At 52.2% G+C, this 14,810-nt stretch overlaps 1 protein-coding gene across 1 annotated transcript in view; it reads right to left on the bottom strand.

Annotated features, from left to right (window-relative positions):
* Window positions 1–136: 136 nt before the first annotated feature.
* Window positions 137–14,810, bottom strand: part of PDPK1 (3-phosphoinositide dependent protein kinase 1) — a 69,182-nt gene continuing 54,508 nt past the window's right edge. The window contains exons 13-18 of the mRNA XM_035721973.1: window positions 14,562–14,658; window positions 13,356–13,529; window positions 9,778–9,995; window positions 1,707–1,764; window positions 751–903; window positions 137–458 (exon numbers count right to left, since the gene is read on the bottom strand). Coding sequence (XP_035577866.1) covers window positions 342–458; window positions 751–903; window positions 1,707–1,764; window positions 9,778–9,995; window positions 13,356–13,529; window positions 14,562–14,658 — 817 coding nt within the window. The 3' untranslated portion in view covers window positions 137–341. The remainder of the gene's footprint in view (window positions 459–750; window positions 904–1,706; window positions 1,765–9,777; window positions 9,996–13,355; window positions 13,530–14,561; window positions 14,659–14,810) is intronic.

The following is a 14,810-nucleotide window of genomic DNA, read 5'->3' as shown; positions in this document are numbered from 1 at the left end:
GGCATGTGATGCAGAGCTGGTGACCCGAGCCTGTTCCACTCGCCCGGGCGGGAATCAGGTGGACGTGCACGGCGCTGGGTCCCCAAGGCAAAGAGAGCTTGGGGAGCCTCCACAGAGCACAGAGAGCAAGCAAAGCGACCCTGAATTCCTTTTTGTTATTGGTTTTGTTCTTTGTGTGGTTGGGTATTTTTTTCTTCTTTTCTTTTAAATAAAAAAGCTGCAAGGTTCCGCCGTCTGCGTCCCCCTTGAGATGGCTGGCAGGTGGTCTGGAAGCGTCCCGGAGGGCGGCGAGCCGCGCTGGGGCAAGTGTCCTGGCAGCGACTGTGGCAGCCGCAGACCTGTCACTGCACAGCAGCATCTGGGTGGCTCTGGTATCTGTGTCTCCACACTTCCTGGATCTTTTTGCACCATTTGTGAGCATTCCCACTCGGGTCCATCAGGTAATACGTCCTGTTCGGCTGTGGAGACAGAAACCGTTTAACGATGCTGAGGGGTCCCGCCGAGAGCAGCACCCTACTGCAGCCCCCGAGGGTACCTCTGGAGGCACACGAGCATGTGGGTTTTCCCTGCGCATATGTGCAGACATCACACATGCAGGCAAGGACCTACAGTTCCCTTAGGTCACCCCCACCCTGACAGACAAGCACAGGGGCCTGGGGGCCCAGCTCGGGGCTGAGCTGGGAGCGTGGGGCCCCGGGACACGAGAAGAGGGGGAGACAACTGCCCTGTAGAGAACCCGTACAAACTCACCGTGTGCACGAAGAAGGTTTTAAAATTCTTGGCCTCCGGTCGGAGTTCTTGTGACCATGGAATTTCGCCTTTCAGGACTTTGTTGACAGGATCCACGTAATACAAGTGTGGCCCTTCTGTAAGCAGTAACTGTCGTCGTCGTGCAAACAAACCCTGATGCAAAACGAGAAGACCCTGCTGGTCAGGGCTCAGAAGTGGGAGTCGGCAGCACCTATCGTGGCCTCAGAGGCTTGGCCATCACAGCAGCCCGGGGCTCAGGACCAGCGCCAGCCCCCCGTCTGCTCGCCTGGGACCTGGCCTCTCAGGTCAGAGAGGGACAGGCGGAATGAAGCACCCAGCCTGCCCGGCCTCTGTGAGCTGGATTCCAATGGCCCCACTTGGGCGTGTCTCCCTCCTGTTGCCACATGAGGGAGCGGCAGCACCGGCAGGCAAACCCAAGCCTTGCTCCACCCAGCCTGCCAGGGACAATCAGGGCGCCCCTCATGCTCTCTGCTCCATGAGGGGAGGGGGGGGCCTCCCCACTGCTGGCACTGACCAGGGCGGCGTGTGCAGCACGGCCAGGAACAGAGGCCTGGGGCCTGAACTCAGAAGGGCCCATGTCGGCAGACTGTTTGTGGAGTCTGATATTTTTGACACAATCCATGAAACAAATAAAAAATTTCAAAAACAATTCTAATGAACTAAGAGACAACTTGATAGGGTATCAAAACCCCAAGCCAGAAACGAGAGGCTGTCTATTTTACCACAGCCTTCCTGTGTGGTTTCAAACAGCTTCCCCCGAGTGGCTCAAGTCTTCCTTAGCCGTCAAATCTAGAAATGATCTTTCCGAGAAAGGGAACCAAGACCAAGGACACATGCGCAGCAAGGATCAGCCAGAGCCCGCGGCAAAAGGCCAGACCCTGACGCGGCTGAGGGGTGACAGACCCTTGGGGAGATGCAGCGAGAGTCCGACTTACCTTCCGCTTATCTACGGGACCCATCTTTAGTATTAGGTTATTTTCTACAAACTGGTGCCTATAAAAAGAAGGAAACAAGAATGAGACGCTCACGTTGAGTCAGGGACAGAAATTCTCCCCAAGCTCCTCCACTCAAAACGAACTTGCTGAGGGCATCTGCGTGCCTTGCCCAAGCCTCTCTCGTCACGGCCCCAACTCGCTCCAGGAACTCAGGAGGCCCCAAGTGTCAGAGAGGGCGCACGCAGGTGCCCACTGCTCGACAGCTTTCGGTCGGGGTGTGCGGACCAGCACCGTTGCCTGCTGCTACCTCTGGCTTGGCAGCACAAAGGTGGTGGCGAGGGGACGCCAGTCCTCCTTCATGTGAACAAAGCTGGGGTGAACACAGAGCCCCTGAAAGGGTGGAGGCTTCCAAGAGTCAGCCCCAGGACACAGACTGCTGGCCACGCACTACCTCCCCAAGCTGGGCCTCCCAATCCAATGCTCAGAAACCACCGAGCAGCTGAGAATCACAGATCCTGGAAAGACCCATGCCAGACACGGTCTGAGAACATCTTCTCTGGTGTTTCTACCATAGTAACACAGCACTCCTACTCAAATATGGCAGGAGTTTGGAAGAGAAAGCTAGGAACACAACTTTGACTTAATGTGCATTCTTAGCAAGTATAGTTCACTTTGACTCCAAGGAGGATAAAAAAGGTTGTTTTAATGTCTACGGGTTCTTGCTTTTGGTTAAAGTGAATAGTTGCCGGTTTATGTTCTGACTTTACTGCAATTCCTGATCTGAAGATCTACTGTAGAACACAGTATTTTTTATTTGGAAAGGCCTAAGACAACTGTCACCTCCAACAGTGACTGTTTTATTACCACTTTAGTATCTGAGCGCACCCACACAAGACCCAGTGCGTGCAAGACAACTGGCCAAGCTGGCAGAACCATGTTTTCCCACCCAGCTCACCTGGCCCCGAGGTCTGCCCATGCTAACCCAACCAGACCCAGGCCGGCTCCAGAGCTCACAGAGGACCCATTCCCAAGGACCCAGCCTACATGTGAGTGGACATAGCCGCAGGTGGATTCTGAAAACTAAAAGGAATTTTAATGAAAACAGTGCTGTATGAGGAAAAGTACAACACCTCCCTCTCAGAGGTACTTAAAAACCAAACTAACAAACAAAACCAAGCCTTGAAACAAAGAGGAAAAAAATTCAGGATATTTTTGAAAAGCAGATAGAATGATCTGCAGTGCAGAAACAGATCAAACAGAAAGCCTCTTCTAACCAACAGACCCTAATGTAGAAGAACTGGATGTGTAGTAAAGAACCACAAACTAACCATAAGGAGAAGACTTGAATTAACTGTAATGGGTGTGGGGAGTCGGGGGTGGGGGGAGGTAGCCAGACCCCCGGGGCGCTGGGCTGATGGTGCCACAGCACCAGGGAAGCCTGACAGGTCTCACAGTATCTTTGCAGCTTCACGTGGTGACAGGAGACACCAAATAAAATATTAATCGAACAAGAGATTCTGGTTTTCCCTGAGCTTGAGAAACTATGGAAGATTTTCCTTGAGGATAGTTGACACTGAGTCCAGTTCGCCGGCAGCCTCAAAGCAGCCCAACCCCACTGCCAGGGCAGAGCTAGGAGAGGGGGTAGGAGTTCCTGTCTAAGCAGCAGTCAGGACCACGGGGGGACAAAAGCACCTCCAACTACAGAACCACCACGGTGAACCAGGAGACAGGCTGGAGAGGTCTTCAGTAAATATGGCCCACAGGGTCAACATCACTCTGCAGAGCACATGCAAAGCAACAGGAAAAGCTTAAAGCTAAAAAAAAAAGAGAGAGAGAGAGAGAGAGAGAACAAAGGATACGAACTAGCAATTCCCCAAAGAGGGCGTGGCCCCAAAATTTTCAATGGCTCTAAGTAAACAAAACTGAGCTAGCTGCCCTTCCTGGATGCCCTACTGGGGTTGCCCTGGTGTGTGTGTGAGCACCTGCTCAGCACGGGAACCTGTGGTCCTGAACTTGAAACTCGCTTAAAAGCAATTTGGAAATGATGTATTGAGACGTAATCCCACTCCCAGCCATTTACCCTCAGGAGGCAAAGAAAAATAAAGATTAGAAGCACAGATGTCCACAACAGCATTACAGTGAAACCAAAACCACAGCAATGGCTCAGCAACAGAACATTCTGGCACTGCAGGGAAGCAGGCATGCCCCTTCCTCATCCCTGCCGTGAGGACCCCACTGACAGAGCCCAGCCTGACTACGTGGACCAGCACGCTCTCGGGCCCTGTCACACGCGCACAAGCGCAGCCCCCGCCTTTCGCACTCCTCCCAGGTGTTGACAGCCAATGCGGGCTCCTGACTCGATCCAGTGGCTGGGGTGAAACAACCCCGAGGCAGGACGCAGAGAGGCTCCAAAGCTCCATTATTAGCACAAATGCTACAATGCAATCGTGCAGTGCATTTGCCAGTTAGCTCACAACAGGCTGCTAGTGAGCTACCTTGGAAAGTTTAAGCACTTATTAAAGGAATCATTTTTACTTCAAAAAGTCAATTTCCACTCCCCTGAAAATGCACCCCCTGCCCTGTGCACGAGGTGCATTTTCCTCGCTGGCAAGTGGTGGACGCCATCTGCAGACTCGTAGCTGAAGCCAGACCCGAGTCAGAGACTCTCAAGAGTGTGGTCAGCAGATCGTGCTGACCATACAGTGACGCTCACCACTGGCTCTGTGCCGACGTCCATGCAGGCTTGCCCATGGTTGTTTCGCTAGGGGGGGATGCTGTCGAGGTACTCCTTCCTCCTGATTCCAAAGCCAGGGTTCTCTCCTCCTCACCCTATCCCTCTAGCAACGCCCAGGCCCCAAGAAGGTCATCTTGGAAGATGCAAGCCTGAGGCCACAAGCAAGTCTGAGCCACTTCAGGGCACAGTCACTCCCAGGGAAGCCGAGCGAGCCGGCCAGAACCCCGAGGTGGCTCTTCTGACCACCTCAGGAAGGCTCTCCACACTGGGCTTTGACCCAGGGGATGGAAGAACAAGTGACCAGTTTGCTCTAAAACGCCAGTTCTGGGGACCCCTTTACACCCTCAAACTTGACGGAAGATCCCAAAGAAATTTCCTTTATTGGGGTTACACATTGATATTTAGGTAGGAGAAATTAAAACGGAGACATTTTTAAATACTTAATTCATTAAAAACCACAAATAAAACCATCACATACTAATATAAATAACATTTTTATTCAAGAGTAACTTTTTTCCAAAATAAAGACAATTCATGGGAAGCATGGCCCCACTGTACATTTTGCATATCTCCTTAGTATCTGGCTTTGGAGAAGATGGCTGGGTGACCCCCCCATCTGCCCCAGCCTTCACTGGGCTGTGCCCCACTATGCACGCTGGAGCACACGAAGGACTCAGCCTCACTGAGTCAAGTAGCTGGAACAGGAAGGAGTGCCTTTAAAAGCCTCTTCAGATGACGACGGGCATTCTTCTTTGATAATGCACCCAAATTCAACAAGCGGAGTTCCTTCAAGGTTTGTTGCCACCTGGAGTCGGAGTCCCACGACGGCTCTCTCACACTCTAGAGACACTAGAACTCATCGGTGTACCTGGCACTTTGAACAGCTCTGCCCCCAGCACCCACCTGGAAAACGGTGGTTTACCGAGTCATGGAAATCGTCCCAAACTGACAAATTACCTCCCACGGTATCAGCCAATCAACTCATTACCATCACGACCTCTCTCAAGTCTTTAAGTCCTGGGAAGATGTCAAACTCACAGAGAGGGATAAAGGTTCCCCAAATCCTAATATCGATTTTATGACTGGTAACAAATACTGGCAGTTGTTTGTCTTAAAGGACAGGCTCATTCCACTCCTTTTCCAGAAAAAAATGGCCCAACGGCCAAGTCTGAATAACCCCAGTTTGCCAGGAAAACACTGTAGTGAAAACGGTCTCGCATGCAAAGAGAAGCTGACCACGCTCCCAACACCACTGCTTTGCTTGAGAGAATTCACTCTTGGCTTGGCAGCAGAGATACTTCCTGCACACTTCCCATTTCATTCAGACTACTAATAAAACCAGTAATTTTTGACAACTAGTCCCAAGTGAGCCTGGTTTCTTTTCTTCCCGGGCGTGCACAGAAAGCCGCGGTGCTCGCGCACCGCCTGGTGCCACAGCCTGGACTCTTGACCTGTCCCCCGAGGCTGTGCCCGCCACTGCTCCTGCAGCACGGGTGCCCAGGTCAACAACGCATCTGTTCCAGAACAAGCAGTGAGATTCCAAGGCAGGACTCAAGGCAGACCCTGCCCTGAGCCTGAGGAGGCATGCACGCAGCTGACAACTGTTCTTCATGCGAGTCTGACGGAGAAACTGACTGCAACTGCAGAAGAGGCAACCTTCCCAAATGGTAAGATCACTCCGGTGGTTGCCAGACAAGGTGGTATGGTGTGTGCCATAAGCATTCTGGGAAACTCTCTGGCTGATGAACTTGCCCTTGTGGATGTTTTGGAAGATAAACTCAAAGGAGAAATGATGGGTCTGCAACATGGGAGCTTGTGTCTTCAGACAGCTAAAACTACGGTGCATGAAGACTACTCTATGACCGCCGACTCTAGCATTGGGGTGGTAACTGCAGGGGCCCCCCAGCAGGAGAGAGAGAGCCGGCTCAGTCTGGTGCAGAGGAATGTCAGTGTCTTCCAATTCACCATCCCTCAGATAGTCCAGTACAGTCCTGGTGGTGCTGTGACTGTGGTTTTCAACCCACGGGACGTCTCACATATGTAACTAAGGGGGCTACGCAAGCACTGTGTGATTCCAAGTGGGTGTAATCTGGATTCTGTTAAATTTCACTATCTTACGGCTGAAACACTTGGCACTTATCCCAGCAGCTGCCATGGATGGACTTTGGGAGAACATGGCGACTCAAGAGCAGATGTGTGGAGTGAACACGGCAGGCATTTGTGCCCAGGAACTGAATCCAGAAATGGGAACAGATGGTGACGGTGGAAACTGGAAGGGAGTGCATATGAGGGTGGTTCAAAGTGCCTATGAAGTCATCACACTCAAAGGACATACCAACTGGACTAGTGGATTAAATATGGCTAAACTCACTGAATCCATGTTGAAAATCTAGCCAGGATGCATCCAGTGACAATGATGGTGCAGGGAATGCATGGCACTGAGAAAAGTATTCCTGAGCCTTCCATGTACCCTGAATGCTTGGGAATAAACGGGTGTGATCAGCCAGAAGCTGAAGGATGATGAGGTTGCTCAGCTCAAGAAAATGCAGATACCTTGCGGGACATCCACAAAGACCCAAAGGCCTGTGACTTCCGGCTTCTAGAGCTTTCAACACCACAGTGTAATTAACCATGAATGATCCTCTAGCTTTCATCCATGTGCATGGACCGCAGTTAGCTTTTCTCTTCCTAAATATGTGAATTTGGGCTCAGAGACTTGAAGATCACACTTGGTTCAAGGCTTGCAATATGAGCAGCATCTCGAGATTTAGCCACTCATAAAGAAAAAACATAACTCGGCCAGATGGATGCCAACTCACTCCTGGTGTCCACAGCCGCCTCTTTAGCCCAGCAAGCTGATGCACCAGGGCCCGTGGCAGTGCCGGGACTCCTCACCCCGACTGTCACCCGGCAGGCACTCCGCCATGTCGAAGGCCCAACACTCCTTGGCCTCCCAGCTGTCGAGTGCACTTTCCCAGCCTGGACAACGTAACTTCTAAGATTCCACAGCGGCTTCTGAAGTTTGGCTCTGAAAGAGCTCCTCACATGTACACTTACAACAAGCTATTCCTTTATCATTCCAACTCTGAATGACAGGCCTCTGGCGCTGCAGTTCCACCGGCACCAGAACAGTACGCAAAACCGTTCTGTTCAGAGACACGGACGGAAGGCACTGACATGCCCACGTATGAGGGGAAGAGAGCCCCGGCCTGTTGTAGCTCTGTATCTACAGTTCCGCCCAGTGTCTCCGGAACACGCATCGGAGAGCGCTCTGACAGCCCTCGAATGTGGGTGAGGATGCTAGGGGCTGAAAAAGCACATCTCTCTCTGAGTCAATATGAAAAATGTTATAAATGTCCTTTTGTTTTAAATATATCATTAAGATCTACAATGACAGTTTCAGATAAAATTTAGAAATGTTTTCCAGAAATCTTTAAATTTTATTGCAAAACAAGTCAGCAAAGTGCCCTGAGATTCTGTTGTGTGTCCATGTAGGCCTAAGGAAAACTTCAGGATTTCAAAGCAAGGATTTACCAGATGACACCAAGTTGCAGTGATTATAGCAGGTGTAACTGAAGACAGCTAAGAGCACAGCAGAACTACTGAGAATTCACTAAATCTCTAAAGCTGTACATATTTATACTGTAAACCTACTCCTGTCGATTCAAAAAGGACAAAGCACACAGCCCAGTAGCTGCCAAAGCAACATCACAGTCCAGGGTGCAGCCTCTGAAGATGTGTACTACACACACTCGGAGAATGACAGGGAGAAAGCAAGGATCCTCTTAATGCTATTACACAATTATTACCATGCCCCTTGGGCTGTACACTGAGTGCCCTGTCGTAAGAACAAAGATCTTGCCCTGCCAGATAAGAGATGCTGCAAGCTTTGAGAATCACCAGCCCAGAGAGCCTGAACCTGGAGGGAAGGGATGAGAAGCCGGAACAAAGGGAGGGAAGGCAAGAGGCCTCAGTCCTGCCCAGAACCCAGGCTGCAGGGCCTCAGGGGGGGCCCTAAGCAAAGGCACACAAGCCTTCTGGGGAGTCACCCCAAGGCTGCAGGACAGCAGGCCCAGGAAGCTTCGCGCACAGACCTACCCAGAGTGCCCGGCCTGGTGGTGCTCACACCGTTCTGACCAAAGCCCCTTCCTCCCTACTCTGTACACACTGATACTCCTAAGCACCACCACTTTAGGAAAGGTAAACTCCCGAGAACTGTAGGTTATTCCAGTTGGCTGACGTCTAACTACACTTTTACTGGAGACAATTAATTTCTAATGGTTTGCAACCCTGGCTTCATCACCCACTGCTTCTCCTTTGCACCCTGCCTCCTCCTCTTACTCCTCTGGGCCCGCCTAGCCCAGCCCGCCACCCAGCCTGCCTCCTCCCTCCATGCCCACGCCAACCCAACGCACCTCCCCGCTCATCCCTGCGCCGGACTCCCCTCTGCCCAAGTGAAAGGTGAAACCAAAAAAAATGCATGAAGAAAGTGTCAGGGTAGACACACTCTTCTCAACATGACCAAGACAGAAAACAGAAAATAAAAACACAGATGCGTCTGACTTTGTAAGAATTTAGAACTTCTATACAAAAATACACACCAAAAAAACTGAAAAGACAAACTGAAAAAAATGTTTGTGAAACATACAACAAAAATATTCTTTGCGTCCATGGCTCTCAGAGTCAATTTCCAAAAGATGGAAAGTGTACAAGAAGAAAAATAGTCAAAGAAGACCAAGTACCTCGAAAGATAAATAGAAACAGCCAATGATGTTTGCCTCAACCAGGATACAGATGCAAATTACCATGACCCATCTTTAGAGCATCAAAGTGCTTCAGGAGAGGCAAGAGTGCTGGGAGACGGGGGTTCTCCAGCACCGTGGACACAAAGCACTGCATCCTCACGAGTGCTCACACTTACTCCACCTGCCAAACCAGGGCTCCCCCTTATCAGAAACACCCAGGCAAGTGGGAAAACCTACATGCAAGAGATGATCTGCAATAGTGAAAACTCTGGAATGCCCCACATGCCTCACCTAGGGGCATCCACGTCAGAACACAGATGCCGGCAAGGCCTGGCTCATTGAGCCCTGAGGGTCTCAAACCCTCTCATCCCCAGGCCAACACCTCCAAACCCCCAGTTCAGGCTGGACCCTTTGAGGGTCCTCGTTTCCTGAGCATGAATGGCAGCAAGGGAGGTGGGAGGTGACGCGGGGCCTTGGCAGGCAGTGGAGATGGAGGGCGGGCGCCTGTGCTCTTGGTCTCCCGCTGCTCGACTCCCACGCACTCGGCTCTGCTCTTCTAAATGGAGCACTGCTTACATCTATGGATTCTTACCAAGGGTTTCCACTGGCCTGCTTCTCCAGTAACAACCTCTTCTCATCTTCGGAGAACTCTAAGTCCAGTTCAAAAGAATTAGTGTCCAGGTCATGGATATACTGCTCGATGTTGCTGCCCGCCGTCTGCGGCAGGCCTGCATCCGAGGCGGACAGGGAGTGGGAGGAGGAGGACGAGGACACCTGCATGCAGCCGAACTGGCTCAGGAGGTTGTCGTACTGCGCAGAGAGAGGGAAGAGTGAGAGCCACGAACGATTTCCCCTTGGGCCCCCAGCCCAGACCCAGCAAGCTCACGCCCTGGAGGTCTCGAGGCCCCCGTGGCCGCTCTGACTCCTCCTGCCACCAGATGGCGGGCTCCTGAACCAAGGCAGGGCTGGGTGCTGCCAGGTCTGGTCCCACTCCTGATGGGCTGACCCCCAGCCTTCATTCCCAGGAAGAGGAGACCCAGGGCCTGGGGACTGGCTGACCCCTGCAAGCCCCGGGCTACCCCAACCAGAGGAAAGAAGAGGAGGGACGGACGGCCTCCTGGGTGCAGCAGCACCCTCCTGTAAGCTCAGGAGCCCTCCTCCTTGACCCTGTGGCTTGACATTTCTAAAAGTCTGTGGTTGTCACTGTATGTCCCAATTTGACTGTTCAATTTTTTAAAAAATATATCCCTTTTAACTACAGCAAGTATTAATTCAACTTGATAAAAAGTTGCGGGCTCTTCTGGAGAAAGCTATAAACCGGTGGTCACACGAAAACGGACTTACAGAAGTGCCAAACAGGCAAAGACTGTGCACTCAGATACCCCTGGGGCCGGTGAGAGGGTCAGAGAGCCCCCAACAAAGACCTAAGGAAGAATGCTCGCCCTTGACGGCCTGCTCCCCACAGCTGCAGGCCCCACGCCTGAACCCCACCCACTGCAGCCAAATACAAGGGAAAAGAAGCCATCAGCAAGGGCTGAGACCAGAGCCCGCGTGTCCTCCCAAGTCCCCTGTGTGGCCAGAAAGGCCCTGGCTGCCACCCTTGAAGGTGGGCCCCGGACACAGCACACCCCCCGCCCACCTGCAGACCATGCTCCCACCCTCCTGACTCACTGCCAGGAGTGGCCTTCTCCCAGGTGCTCACACTGCACAAGACAGCAGGCTCAGCCCCACCTCACTGGCTCCTGGGTGGGACTGACCCTGGCTGGACACTCCTACTGCCCCTCATCTAAGTAAGGTCTTCTTCTAGCACATTCTCTGCTTCTGCTCTGTGAGGGCTCCCTGGACCAAGGCCGCCTCAACATCCCAAAGTTTACAGAGGCTTCCACCGCCAGGTGTCTCAGGAGCTGCAAGGCCAGTGAGATGGATGTCTCCAACATTTCCATTTCTAAAACAGGGAAACTGAGGCATGGAACTGCCCCCAAGACCACAGCCTGCTAGCTAGCACCGAATTAGGACTGGTCCTCTATGTCTTTCCCAGCATAGTAGCTGCCCTGCTCTTGTCTCAGCTGTTGGCTTCCCGCCACCATCATCTGGGCGACTCCTGTCTTGGCGGCGGTGCTGCACCGCGCCCCACAGAAAGCTCTAGATGTTATCAGCTCTCTGCTCTTCGATCCTTGGTAGCATCTAGGACAACCCACAGCACAAATGCAAGCCCAGAAAGAGTGTGTGACAAGGGGTGACACTGGCTGGCATGGGGGTACCTGCTGGCGCGCACTAAGGAAACTCCCCATGATGCCCCAGCACGGAGGCTTTTTCCAAGGGTGCCACACCTGGCACACTCCCTCCAGGGTCTAACCACCAGCACCACCACCAGCCACCGCAGCAGATTAAGAACACACAAGAGAACCAAGTGCCCGCTCTCTTCATTCCCTGAGCAAACACAGTTCCCAGTTCTTTGCCCCCAGAGGGAGCCTCCTTCCTGCTGAAAAGGACCCCAGATTCTCTCAGGACCTCGTGGATGAGAACATGCCCCTGCCAGACTGTCAACACCCACAGAATGGGAGTGCCCCCTCCCATATGAAATACGTTCCCAGGTCAAGGCTCACTTCACTGTCCAAATGCAAAGTCTGGTACAGCGAGTGCTGCCTGAATACCTCCCCAAGGCTTTCAAACCACACAGCTTTCAAAGCTGAGGATGAGCCATCTAACAGAAAGTAAGCCATTAACCAATGGAGCTGGTTCTAAGATGGCCACACCTGAGTACTGAGAAGCCAGGGTTCGCAGCGAGGTGAATGCGACCAATCAGCAGACAGAAGGCCTGCCCAAGACACTCCACCGTGCATGTTAACACACATGCACAGGCACACACAGCTCCACGAAGCTGAGCCCCAAGTCAACAACGGCATGAGTGGCCCCTGCAGAGCCGGCAGTCCGAGCAAGCTGCTTCACCGGCCACGGCTCCAGAAGGACATCAGGCCCGGGGGACAGAGTCCTGGGGTGGGGTCCCCAGCAGTCCGCACACACGGAGGCTGCCGACAGCTGAGACCATTGTGGTGGGGAAAGCAGGCCAGGAGTGAGCTCAGATGGCTACCCACACCCGACTCCCTTCAACTCTGGGCACAAAGGATATTTTAGGACAATGAAAGGGTGATGTGTTGTTTACAACAGTAAGGAGACAGAAGAAACTCGGTCTCTGAGAGGATATGAACAGTAATTTTAACTAAGCTATGGATGACTTTTAGATAAAATCTAAATTCCCCAGTCAACTAACGTGGCACTCTATACACGGGAATTGGCTAGAATAAGCCATGATGACAGAAGTTACACCAAGAGAACGGACTGTGGATGGTAACAGAAACATGGGAAATCATATTTAAACATGGGGGGTCGTGGTGGAGGGTGAGGAGGAGCACAGGACTGCCAAGAAGCTGGTCACTGGTGGTGTGAGGGGGGTGCACGGCCGCTCACTGTACCCCTCTGCCCACTTCCGTGTCTTCACATCCTCCATAAGGAACGTTCAAACAACAAAGTATACTCAAGACCCCACCTCTACTAGGCACAAAAAGCTAACAGTGACCAGTGTCCCCCAAAAGTTCAAAGCAGCAGCACCCGGGGCTTCTGGAAGATGAGAAGCATTCCAGAATGTCTTTAGATGCACGATTACAAAGCACCAGCCAAAAGCAGAAGACAGAAGCCCAGGGGGACAGCATGGAGGGTGCTGCTCCCACTGGTTCCAGTCTCCCCAACCCAACGGCAGGCTGCCTCTGAGGGAAAACTAACCACAGTAAGAAAAGGAGACTGCCCTCACCGCCCCCAAGCCTGGCAATCTGCGCTCGGGGCAGATGGGCAGACGGACGCTTCACTGGCCCCCGTACTGGGGAGACTCAGCCAGTGGCTACACAGGGCTCAGCCACCAATAGGTCTATACTGGCCTCCCCTCCAGCCATGCAGTCCACAAGCTGGGCTCCCAGGGCGCGTGGCAAGGACTCCCTGTGCACCGAGGAACGGTGGCACATAGCACTGTGGGGCTGTTCCTGACACACACGTGCATGTGCACGCACACGCTCCCCCCAACAGACACACGCACAAACACCACTCACGCATGCACACCCCCCCCACACACAGACACACCGCACGCGCGCACATGTGTGCACATGCTGGCTGGCTTACGTTTCCGTAGCAGTCCTCGTCATCCTCTGACATGGCTGGCAGGTAGGCGGTGAGCTTCGGAGGCGTCTGATGCTGCAGGTTCTCCCACGTGATGGACTCGAAGAACGGATGCGCTCGCAGGGGTCCGTACCCTCCCATTTCCTCACAGCCTAATCGCTTCGTGGCATCTAAAACCTGAAACAGAAGTCAACACAAGTCAGTGCTTGGATCTAAAAGTATTTGACAAAAACGTTCTTTGTGAGTACAACTTTTCAAATCTTCTCATCTCAGACAAAGGAGGGCACTAGGGCCTGTCCCGCCCCATCCCACGGCGTGCCATGGACAGCAGAGTCACCCCCGGGGCTTCGTTTACCTCTCTCAAGCTCCTAGCCTTCCCCTTGCACAGGTGAAAATAACTCAAAATTTAATGAATAGCATCAAGTGTTCTCTTAAAATACACAATTAAAAAGCCTACAACAAGAAAAAAATAAACATACTGTCTTTAATAACAAAGAGACCAAGAATCTGTCTAGATGGCGAGCTACCACGGACAGAACTCAAAATGCTGTGTTCTCCCACCCGTGCTTCATCTCAAAGGGCCCCAGAGTCGTCTCCTCCCAGATTCAGCTTTATGCCCCTAGACCCACCAAGCATTAGCACGCTGCCTGCTGATGGGACAGGCCCTGGAGAGGCAGGCCGACACAGGGCTGACCCTGTCCCCAAGACAAAGGGAGTGAAGGGGAGGTCCAGCACCGTGCACACCAGGGCAGGGACACTGCAGCTGCAAAACACAAACTCAAATACCTTTGCTGCGTGAATCGCTTACCTCTACCATAGTACCTGGGTGATCTTTAAAACCTTCCTGCAGCAGACTCTTAAAGCTGACACCCACAGATGTCACTGTGCAGGATTTAGAGCCATCTGCCACTGTAATACACCTAGTTGCTCCAGCAACAAGTAACTTAAAATCCTATGTATGTTAATGAACAAATGCAAAATGATACAATGATTTCCTGTCTTATTAAAGTCAAGAATCGGGCATTTGGAAATTGAAAAGGACTTACAGTGATCAGATAACACAAATCTACCTACACTCATGATCAACCCTAAGACACCCTTCTGTTAAAACACAGGGGCCTCCAGGAAAGCTGCTCTGACTACAAGTTCAGAGGGACTCAAGAGTGTGGCTGTCAGATCATCTTACAGAAGACAATTCAGAATATTTACCAAAAGTTTTTCCACAAGGTCTCTTGCCTTAGGGAAGAATTTTTCAGGAAAGTCATATTCCAACTTAATGATCTTCTGAAATATAAGATATTCATTTCTGTAAAACAAGAAACGCCATCACTTGGGCAGAGTGCACGAACCTCCCCAGCACAGAGCTTTACAATTCCCGGGCCAGCAGTCTCCCTCTCTCCTGCAGAGACGCCGCTGCAGAAGTCCCCGAACCCTGGCCCAGCCCTGGCCAAGCCCTGG

Source organism: Zalophus californianus, chromosome 10 (genome assembly GCF_009762305.2).
Source record: "Zalophus californianus isolate mZalCal1 chromosome 10, mZalCal1.pri.v2, whole genome shotgun sequence".
Lineage (NCBI taxonomy): Eukaryota > Metazoa > Chordata > Mammalia > Carnivora > Otariidae > Zalophus > Zalophus californianus.
Note: the sequence above shows the minus strand (reverse complement) of the source record. Positions and strands in the feature narration are given on the sequence as shown.